We start from the raw sequence: 12,068 nt of genomic DNA on the forward strand, positions 1-12,068 counted from the left end.
ATAAGAAAAAATATTGAAAAGAATTATTGTGCTTCAAAAAATCTTTCAATTTTGTAAAAGGAAAGTAAAAACCCCTTATTTTATAATTAAATATATAACAGATACTTACAAAAATATATGATATCACTATTTAACTTTTGTACATATTCACAATAGTGTTTGTATTATTCAACGCGTGCGCACTGTTCACGGTTTCAGAAAACATTGGGTGAAGAAAACATTCATTGCAATCACCCTGAGAAGACCAGTATACAATGGTCTCTCGGAATAAGATCACGCTCTTAATCGATTAATAAATTAGATCAGCGTACAAGTCACGCGTGTGTTGTCTACTTATGGGTAAAGGTCTATTATGATAATGGTATTGTACCATAATTTGAAGCAGCATCATCTGTAACAATAAAATTGCGGGTGATCTTTGCTGTCTATAGTCCAAAATTCAACTAAAACACCCTAAATAAACCTATCAATGCACTTATGATTTTTATCGTATATAAAGAATTTTTATATAATAACGAACAACTATTGTTTGTCAGGGAAACGAATCCAGGAATACCGGGTTTATATGACAATGACTAAGCCATGGAAGCGAAAGACATTATGATTCAATTTTGTTAAAGACAAATGTTATAATAAACGAATAAATTATTTTAAATAGATAATTTTTTTTGCATTATACATAACTTTTTTAAATTGAAAGCGAAAACGTAAATAAATATACATATGATATCAGTATTTAACTATACTTGACGTTATCGAAAAGTAATTTAATTTTGAACCGAAATAGAATAAACTCGAATAAATATAAACTTAAATACTTGTCAATATTAAATACTAACGTACATTATTCTATATTATTCCAGTTTTTTTTACAATAGATGGCGCGAACTGATAATTGCGCTAGTAAAGTATATAACCGATGTTCTCTACCAGGATTTTTTTATTCTAAACATTATCCCAACCCGTTGGTGCGTAAAAGCATCAACTTTACCCCTTTCCGACAAAAAAGGCCCGTAGGAGACTCCGACATGCACTAACGGATCCGAATAATTCAATCACGATAGCTGACGACAAATTAATAGCCGCCCGCGCGGAAAAGAAAAGTCAAAATCAGATTAGGGTAAAAAACCGCCTTCCCCGGAGATGGCGTGGACCTTTGCTTCGTACTTTGCACACTCCAGTGAGCTTCCGCCCTGCCCTTCAGGCGATTGATAAACCCGCGACGGCCCTAGCCGAGGACTGAGTCCCACAGGCGCCCTTGCGCTAGTCGTGGGACGTCTTCCCGCGATCAACGCAATTAACAAATTGTTCGATCACAACTAACTCATCACTGTATATATCACTGTATTGATTGTTCACAATTGATGATGTAAAACAGTCGCTTAATATATCATAGTTCCCTTGCTTTAACACAAATATACAGAGGTGAGGTAAAACTTGATTTAAATACGCATATTTTAAAACTCATCTATCCCGGTTTTACCCTACAGAAACAAAATAAGAAAAGCTTATTATATCCAGTAAAAATTATGTTTTTTTAAACATCCTCAAAACCTAACTAACAATATTAGTAATTTTTGAAGTGAAAAGTTCTTTAGCGGCGTTGTACACTTTTTTTGGAATGGGTAAAAAATTTTAAGCTCGCGTCAGGACACGTGACCTGATCGAAAATTCGTAAGACGGATGGAGAGTAGACAGCTGGTGCGACGTATATATTGTATTCTACCACGTAAATGATAGTACTTTTATACTGATAATTATAGAAATTCGCGCAAAATTATTCCAGAACCATTCAAAAATATCAAAAATCACAACGTTAATAGGTACGTTGTAAATTTTCACTTCTGCCGGCACTCTCGGAGTGCATCACGTCGTTTTTCTATAAGCAAAACAAATCATCCCTACTCAGATTTACGTTTAAATATATTAATTAATATCACTTAAACATTGTTCTCGATTCGAAATAGTAGATAAGTATTTTAATTACTTATAAAACGACATTCAATTAGTTGATTTCCCCCGCTGACTGTCAAAGAGAATTTAGCGATTGTTTCAAGTTATAATAATAGCATTGTTAACCTAGTTTAAGTCGAATTTCAACATGAGATAGGCCGTTTTTTAATGTGCCCAATTAGCCAAATTTAAGTACCAATGGTAATTGTACTACTACTGCTACTACCAAGGTTTTGGCTTGGGTTTATTGGCAAATAGAGTATGTAGTCATGGAATGTATCTACGAGTGTTAAATGCACATAAATGAAAAATCCATTGGCTTACAGCCGTGATTCGAACGCTCGACCTCACGTTTGAGAGGAGCATGCGTAAGCTACTAAACAAAAAATGCTCTACACACACTACAGTTGATTGTACGATGAAGGAAAACATGTTGAGTAATCAACTTTAAGGGTATATCCAATACGTATAGAATCTTGACATTCCGCAAGTCAAAGGCCAGCTAATTGATGTATGTAGGTGTATTCGAATATATAATATAATCAGTTTAAGAATATTTGTAAAGTAATTGTAAAATTATGTACATATTGCTCACGGAATTTTGTGAATGAAAAATTTATTCCACTTAAACCTAATTTTATCGTATCAATGTTTAAACATTTCAAGCGTTTTATTACAAATCCTAGAATATTGTCTAGATTTAATTTTTCAAAGCGAAATTTCTGTTTGATTTTACTCCGAAAAGTGATACACCAATATTGCTGAAGTATATTGAACGTTTTTCATAACTTTGTTTCGCAGACATTGATAAATATTTTTTGCAGAATAAAGCATTTTTATTGAATACTTTTTATTGCACACACACAGATATGTTTCAGAATCAAATCAAAACAAAATTTATTTATAGATATGTACAGTTTTGTGACCTGTCAAAGGTCTTTGACTGTGTTTATATATATACTGGTTGGAAAGCTTCAACACTATTGCGTCGATGGGAAATCCAGCATGATGAATTCATGTTTCGAGGGAAGGATCCATCCGGGTTCGCAGGTGTCAATTTGTGATGCCTCTCTAATTACTGAAGGTCAGAAATGATTCTCCAAAATATCTCCTTGTTCTACGAGTATACTCGATAATCGCTATTAGTGGCGGAGAGTATCTTGCTGCTTCACGACTGATTTGAGAGCGACCGCCGCTGCGAAAACCGCAGAGTTCGAAAAGTGAGTTACAGAATCGCAGGGCTGATCTTATTGCCCGCTCTACTTAATTTACAAAAAAATACGCACTTAAATGACTACGGCAGTTTCATGTATGTTTTTAATTTCATTAAAATGATAAATTTAACGCTTTTCCTTTCTTTTAAAATACTATGTTACTTAAGAAGGGTTATTAGTTTTTGGTCATTCTTTCGATTGGCATCATAATAGTAGGGGTATTTTTTTTACATTTAAGTCGGTTCGATTCCCAGACGTGGAAAGTAATTTTTAGAAAATCTTTGAATGCAGAATTACTAACTTTTAAAAATAACATAAAGTCTTCTTTCAGTTAAATACCCTACGATATTTAAGGTACTTTCCTTCATGTCCCGTAACTTTGGGACGCCCTGTATACATTCTTTTCTCCTGAATCATTTCGCTGTATATATATATATATAATTATATGTATATATATATATATATATATATCCGGAGAGTGTTAAATCTTCGGTATCTTCGTTGCGCTTTTACTCGAATAAAATAAAAATTTGGCACATCTTTCCATGGATGAATTAAATCTTAATAGGCTTTCTTCACCTTTATGTAGTATTATTACTACATAAAGGTGTAAACACATTGTTAAAGCAGTTTTAAAGTCCTATTTACATAAAAATGTAACTATACATTTAGAAACGGTTATCATTACTAGACCAAAGTAGGTAGTTTTGTTTCAATGTTGCGTTGGCAATTTTCTGTAGTTTTTACCAGTCTTCATCAACATGAGTGTCACCTGCCGCAAGAATAAAGGCCTTAGGACAATAGTATTACACACATTCTGACCCATATACACATTATACCCAAAAAATACCCCACTACTTATGTAGACATGGAAGAAAGCTTTGTTACTAGTCTGGACTCATATTTTAAGCACCTGTAATACTGTATGTATAAATTGACACCATTAAAAATGTACTGTTACAAAGTATTTGATAATTTAGTCAAATTGACGATTTAGATAGTTTTTCATCAGATAAAGTTTAAAATTAACAAATTATGCAGATTTCCTTTTAACCATCCATTTTAGAAAATAAGTGAAGAATTTATTACGCCAATAAAACTTTAATAGCGGCTTAGCAGCTTTGCAGGTTTTAGATTAGAGAGATTTAAATGTTTTATAATTAACTAAATCACAAAGACTGATAGTAGAATTCATTTCATGAAGTAATTAACTTTACGATGCAGACACACTAAGGTACGATTGAGGATAAAATTCAAAGTGGAGTATTACTGAAGACTCTGTTATAAGCATGCTATACTTCGCGCTAAATTCCAACCTTCACAGAAAGTTGAATTCTTTTACTGCATTTTAAATATATCTTAAATATTCCTCACATAAACCCTGTTTATTAGTTAAAAAACTGAAACTGTAATCGTTAGATTAAAAGAAACATGAATGTTAACCTTAATGACTTTTTTATAGAGCGGGGTGGGAGGCTCACTTGATGTCAAGTGATATCATCCTTGGACAAAGACTGCCAGAAGGTTAGTCTTGAACGACCCTTAATCAAATAAAAAGACACTTATACCATATTGCATTTAATTGCTTAAAAATTACATTACATTCTATTCTATATTAAATATCACATTCCGCACAACTCATAGTAAAATAACTAAAATATACAACAAAATATCGTTATTAATTAAATTAACACGGTTCGGCTACATTATAGGTTGGGCATATTTTGAAGAGTTCACAAATTAAATTAATAATGATTTACACCAATTTGTTGTAGTCACACCGGATAAAGAAAAAACACATTTAAGTTCTTTATTTATACAATTATCCAGAAATATTACTCATACAATACCGAAGTCATCGGTTTTATATAAAAGTTTAATTACATATTGTTAGGTCATATTTAAATTGTTTTGTCAATTGATTCTCGTACAACTTAAATTGAAACTATTTAAAGAGTCCAATATTTAAAAGATTTCGATTCGTTTATCCAATTGAATTGTCAATAATTTACTTCATTTACACAGTTGTAAGCTATGCCAGATGGTTAGAATTAATTAGCTAGGTAAACATAGATTATACATTAATAGTTTATCTCACAAAAATTTATAGTCAATATATATGTATGTTTTAATATCGGTATGAGCCACGCCTCCGTACCATTATTTTGTAATACTAGAAATATGGCCATCATGGTTTGAGATCTGGTGAAACTGTTTTTAATAGGAATAAAAGAGCCTTTAGAGCCTTGACTTGTCCAAGCAACATCTATCAATAATATGAGTTTGAATAGATTTGTAGTTCAGCTAACTTTTGCCATGTGATAATGCACTAACATCAATATATATTTAGTGATGCATGCTAAGCGAGCGTCTGAATCTGATTATGCAACAGTTGTCGAATTGGTGCCAAATAAAATTCGACCGTATGCTATTAATTTAAAGTTCATATTTGGTAACATGTGAAGTGACATAACAGTTCAAGCCTAATCTAATGCGGTATAAGATAAATGATAAAATATAATACTAGCGGACCCGACAGACGTTGTCCAGAATAATATTTCAAGCGATTAGGACATTAAACTAAGTATGAAAGTACCGCCTGCAACGCCATCTGCCGGACTGATTTGTGAATCTAAACCTTATTATATATACATAGTATCTGCAACCTAAAATGCATTCAAATCGGTCCAGCCGTTTAAGAGGATTTCAGTGACATACACACGTACAGTAGAATCATACATAAAAAGACAATAAGAATGTCAAACTGTTTTCTAATATTCTTTCTATAGCGAGTGTTCGCCAGATTTCAAACCATTCAAATTTTTGACAAAGAGTTATATTTAATTAATTTTTTGTTAACACAGCCACTCTATTAATTGAAGTAAAATATTATTTTGTTATGTCATCGTAATATTAATTATACTGTCAATTAATATTAATTACTTTCTTTAATTAAGGAAGTATACTCATTTTCTAAAATTATACATTCATTCGGAAGAACATTTGATTGTAATAAGGGAAAATACATATAATTAAACACTCATTTTCCCGGATTGGATTGCGCTCCAATCTAACTAAATATTAGTACAAGAATTTTTTCAATTTAAATTTTTAATCCAATGTTGTGATTTTTATCTTATCATTAAGTTTGATCCTATCAATTTTAGCTTATCATACATCTAAACTTAATGAATAAAAAGTTTTAAGTTCTATTTTATATTCCAGCAAAAAAAAAAAATTTCCATCTCTATTGTTGACAATTTCCAAATTAATAATGAAATTTGGTAGGTTGCATGAATTTTATCAATTCGTTCTATTTCGTACTTATGTGTAAGTTAAGCAAAAAGATGCATCTTTAACGTACCTACTTTACGCTATGTATAGCAGTGCGAGATTCTGGCTTTGCACCAATTTTTTGTCTATACTCAAATTCCTACGTCTTAAACAACTTAAAATTATTAGCATTTTAATATTAGCTGTCATCAATCAATCAATTGGTCGGTCAAATCGGTTATCAATCTGTACTTAGACAACATTATAAATAATAAAAGCTATTTTGTATGTTTAAATTTGCAAATATTTTGTACTCTTGAAAGAAATATATAAAATTAGCTAATGAAACGTGTTCTTTATATTTACTTTTACTTATGTTACATACAGCCATACTAGAGTTGTAAATTAAAGCTTTATATTTTCTTATGCCGTTTAAATTTCAACAGTTGCTGAGTAAACGGGCATTTCGTTTATCTAAAGTAATGATACAATTAGTAATAATTTAATTTACGACTCTGTCCGGCTGTTGTATTATAAAATTCAAATTATTATAGACAACAATTACACCTGTTTAAAAAAATGTCCCATGCATCTCATACTGTCAAAGTATCATTAAAACTAACTGTTCCGTTCATCGCTTCTACAGTACTGAACTTTACCACCATAGCATGTATAGAAGAGTATGATCCTGCGAATAATGCCACCAGTGAAAGTAAAGCAATACCAATGTTCTTTATAAGAATCCATTTGAAGATACCAAGTCCACGCTCCCATTTATGAACGCTGTCTACTATGGCTGGTGTTAAAAGACCGAGTGTTGAGAGGAAGATGGCTCCACATAGGTTGATGAATAATTCTAGATCTGGGAATGCTGCGGCGAGAGCGACTGTAACAAAAGTCAAGGTTTATATGCAGTGGCAGGTAATTGTTAAAATGAATCTCACGGCGCGTAATGGATTCTTGTAATTCTTTTCACTGACTTTTCGTTTTTAGTTTATTAACCATCATTATCATCAACTTCTTTCGAAAATATATCTTAGTTACTGTTTTTGGTTTGCCCAAACACCTTATGCTGACTAAAGAAAGAAGATAAATCAGCGAATAAAAAATATACCTGATCCAATGACGCAAACAGTGCGTATGCTAATCTGTGTGATGTTATGGAATTTGACAGCAATTTTATGATGGAGTTGCCGCCAAATCATTTCCATAGGTACGTAGAACTGCAAGCTGTATGTGAACAGAATGGCTAACGCCATGAGAATTTTCGCACTTTGTGCGAGCCTGTAAACAACGAAGAATATTTATAATTAAGTAAGATAAGTTTAAAAATAGGGACTTTACTTTTTTTTTCTTTTTTTTTATGTAATAGGAGGCAAACGGGCTGGAGGCTCGCAAGTGCGTTGCCAGCCTTTCAAGAATTGGTACGCTATTATCTTGAAGGACCCTAAGTCGTAATGGTTCGGAAATACTTCAGTGGGCAGCTGGTTCCACATAGTTGTGGAACGACGGACGTCGAGGTACGGATGGTATTTTAGTATGAAACGTTTAAACAGCTAAAAGTTTTAATTCTAAGAGCGTGTGGTATGAATCAACATTAAAGTACCGTTTAATAACGATATTTCACTTCGATATATTGGTAATTACAGTGAAATATCGCAAACTTTTAATTGGGAAAACATTTGCACCGTTAAGTTTTCTTTATATGCTTAGCTAAATAATTGCTCGACCAGAGCAAAAATTGCCGTCTTTAATAAAAACTTTTCACAGCTGATACACAGTGGCTGATTGTCATTTACAAAAAACAAAACAAAAAAGGTAATGAAAGTCGTGACGAAAACTTTAGATTGAAGATTAATGAAGCACGCCCAGAAATATAGTCAGATTGTGAATATAGTAGTCGAAAGCTTAAATAATTTCAATTTCAGATGAAAATTTAGTTAAATTTTACGTTTAGAATTTGTCGTATTCTAACTACAGGGAGATATTTCTGCTTTTACTAATTGAATCGTTCATTATGAAGAATTATGTCATGGGAATAAACGCGAATTTATTACACGATGTACGTAACTGATCTTACTACAATTGATCATTGAGGAACTTACTATACAGAATTTATATAAAATGTGGTGCTTGCGTAAACTAAATTGTCGTCGAGCTCAATATCTTTTATAAGACAAAGTTATTTCTCCCATCCGTATATGTTTTCACGTTATAATATGTTGAGAGTAGTGGAAAAAGATTGACACGGACAGTGATTGCTGTGTATTAGACGTTCTTGAGTTATAAATTGTTTCGTGTGTTATATTAAATTTGGGAGTTTTTTATAACTTTGTGAGGGGTATGTTTTCTTTTATTAGTTTAGGGTACAGTTTTTATTTTATTGAAGTTATTTGAAATGTTTTTCTTTTATGCTTAGGAAATACCCCCAAATTAGGTGTCAATTATAGGGTAGATAATAATTTGTTTATGTGGTAAAGATTACCTCATAAAACATATATTTAGTTTAGTTTCTTTTAGTTATTGTATACTTATATATTACTTGATTGTGGTTATATAAATACTACTACAAATATTGTACTCATTTTGTTTTATTTTAAAAGAATAACCTATAATAACGTAAACCTAGTCATGCAGGTAATATTAAGATTTTCTTTGAAAATCTCTGTCTTATAGAACATTTTAGTGCAGTGAATTTAACATATAAAATGGGTACCAGATTTAATTCGATTTCGAATACAAATTTGATGAATACTCACATTTCATCCTGAGGTAAATTCAAAGTAACGCTTCCTCTCACTTCATCAGCAAACTTCATGTATCCGAAGAATCCGACAATACCATACAAGCCGATCACGACTGTCATAGCCACATTGAGGACACCAGGGCATCCCAGGAATTGTTCTGGTTTAGCCATCTCATTCTCAACTGGCATCACGACACCGATGCCTTCCATCGCGAAGATCACTGTACTGAAAGGAACACACATTTCTAATGACTACTTAAAAAGATGTAACCATTTCCACATTCTTCCTCTCTGTTAGGCGTGAGATAGCAGATGTTACATATTTAATAAATTTAGCTACATGTAAAGTTGACTGTCCTGAGCTACTAAAGCTTAGTTTACCTAGAAAAGCGGTGCCGTTAACTTACGGTCGTCATTTTACGGTTGTTAATAACAGCCGTCTTTACTTTTTAACATAATGCAAAAAAACAATCATTTTCGCTCGGCCAAGTCGTTTCCACTCATTGTATTAATTAAATATGGGCACCGCTACACGCGAAAAACGTTTTACTAATGTTTATCACCGCTATGACGGCCGTCATGCAACTGACAGCACCGCTATTTGACGTTACGGTGACACTCGACGTTCTCTAGAAAACCTACTCCGATGTTATTTATAGACAACGTATGGGTGACGTCACCCAACTTAACATTACGGCCGTTAGATAACGGCACCGCTTTTCTAGGAAACCTAAGCTTAAGTAAGGTGTGATATTGACCTATTCGCCTCAAGTGTGGTGTTGGCAAGAAGAGCTATGACATCTGAGCTCCTCAGTGGAATAATTGGTGAATCATAAGTTTTTATATGTGTATAAGTTACACTAAACTGTTAAGTGTTACTTAACCAATTATTACTTAGTTTATTACTTTCTTTGAAATATATTTGTGTAGTTGAATAAAATCATTTTATTGTTACCAATCCAGTTAATATTATTAGTACTTAACTATTTGTAAAGATTTATTTAATGGCGTAAAAGAACATTGTATTTAGTAAGTAAGTCAGTAATAAGCTGTAAATCTTTCTCAACAAATAATAATAATAATTATTATAACAATAATAATAATAATAATAATAATAATCAATTGCAAAGCTTTAAATCTAGGTTGAGGTTTAGGAATGAGCCATAGTTTTTTTATGTGTAAATGACCCGGCGAACTTCGTACCGCCTAACAGTAATTGGACTTCGTGTATAAAATAAGATCACTACAATCACCGAATTGATTTAAAAAGCTTGATATATTTTCCTTAGTCTACACAAAATAATTTCTGAACGCATAAATATTTCACAACCAATATTTATGGCAATCCTTTTTCATTACAGACATTATTTAGAATTTTTAAAATATAGAATACACCATTATCCATAAATTAACCTTATTTAAATACGTATTATAATATGAGAGGAGAGTTTACCGTATCGACGGGGTGAATATTAAATTTTTAACAGTTACGAAATCCATGAACATTTAGTGTTGGATTTTTAAGCTATTGCATAGATTTTAATCGCGGGCTTTGAGCGCGGCGACCGAATTAAGAAATTCCGTAACGAAAAAAACCTAACACCCGATGACGTAATATAGGTGCGGCAAATACGCGTTAGAGTGGGACAGAACATTCTGCGCATTCCCATCTCTCTGACGAGATCGGTGACGTAGCGTGAGCGCGGCCGGTGCAGCCGGTACGCGTTAGAGTGAGACAGATTATATAGGTGGTAGAATGGTAGATTGAAATAATATCAAAGAAAAAACTTGAATTCATATCAAAGAAAAACAAATACTGCATAAATAAAAAATTAATAAATAATTATAACTGCATAAGTGCTATAAAAATGCTATGCATTAGCTTTACCGCGGCAGTCGCCGAGTGCCATACGTTTTTTTCTTTTATATTATTGTTTCGATCTATCAATATTTTGAACAGTTATTCTTCTTTTCAGGACGGAGACATATATACAACAAATCAAAAACCAAGAACATCCAGCAGTTCTCGAGTAGGCATTAGAATAAACTCGACTTACTTATTAATAATATAAAATTAGTTAATCAATCAATCTTAATTTGTTATCCCGTTAGTTTTTTTATTTAACTCATGGTGTACCCAAAAACACCAGGCGCCTAACTAAAAGACAATAGGTATAACAGAAAATTATGCTCCATCAAGCTTTTACAAGTCGTCCAGAACTTAAGTAAAGTGCCTTAAAGTAACTTAGAAACAATAAATTTAGATTTAAGTTATGTAATTAGAAAGGAAATTTGATGTCTTCGTTCAAACAAGTTTTATAATATTTTAAGGACGTTCTGGACGTGACTTGATTACCACTGACGATGGCCACTCATAAATTAACTCTATTTTGTACGTGCTGACAATTGCGATACTAATTTATCTTAATATTATAAATTGTGATTGATTGAACGCTAATATCAGGAAGTATTTAAAGTTTTTAAATTATTTTTGTTTATTTCAAATGAAAATCATATAGGTATCTTACTCTTATGGATGTCAATATTTAACATCGGCAGGTTCCTAATTTCTATTTACTACAATATTCAATACTTTAATTATATTAGTAATAATTATGAATATATTATATAGATCTGTTTCTGTGTGAGTTATTTCTGTATACATATTCTGTGCATGTGTTTGTATTTAAACTCCTCCTTGGATTCAATAATGGTTTAGATTTACAATTAGTTTTTTTTTCTAATTGTGTACAACATAATCGTGTCCGCTAGTATAATATATAAAGATTGTGGGCCAATCAAACCAAATTTTTATTCTATACCTAAGTCGAGCGGGATTTATTATATTCTAATTGAATACACAAATATATGAGTTAGTTAAG

General features: G+C 32.1%; 2 protein-coding genes across 3 annotated transcripts in view; both read right to left on the minus strand.

Moving 5' to 3' along the window:
• LOC125059356 (proton-coupled amino acid transporter-like protein CG1139) overlaps nucleotides 1–245 on the minus strand; it is a 38,713-nt gene extending 38,468 nt beyond the window's left edge. Inside the window, exon 1 of the mRNA XM_047663750.1 lies at nucleotides 110–245. The gene's annotated coding sequence lies outside the window, so the exon portion shown is untranslated. The remainder of the gene's footprint in view (nucleotides 1–109) is intronic.
• A 4,484-nt stretch (nucleotides 246–4,729) lies between these two features.
• The window catches only part of LOC125059301 (proton-coupled amino acid transporter-like protein pathetic), a 45,300-nt gene continuing 37,961 nt past the window's right edge, over nucleotides 4,730–12,068 (minus strand). For both annotated transcript variants that reach the window (XM_047663674.1, XM_047663673.1), the window contains 3 exons: nucleotides 9,200–9,412; nucleotides 7,555–7,724; nucleotides 4,730–7,326 (listed from right to left, as the gene is read on the minus strand). In XM_047663674.1, the coding sequence (XP_047519630.1) occupies nucleotides 7,034–7,326; nucleotides 7,555–7,724; nucleotides 9,200–9,412 (676 nt within the window). In that variant the 3' untranslated portion in view covers nucleotides 4,730–7,033. The remainder of the gene's footprint in view (nucleotides 7,327–7,554; nucleotides 7,725–9,199; nucleotides 9,413–12,068) is intronic.

This window comes from Pieris napi, chromosome 19 (assembly GCF_905475465.1).
Source record: "Pieris napi chromosome 19, ilPieNapi1.2, whole genome shotgun sequence".
NCBI lineage: Eukaryota > Metazoa > Arthropoda > Insecta > Lepidoptera > Pieridae > Pieris > Pieris napi.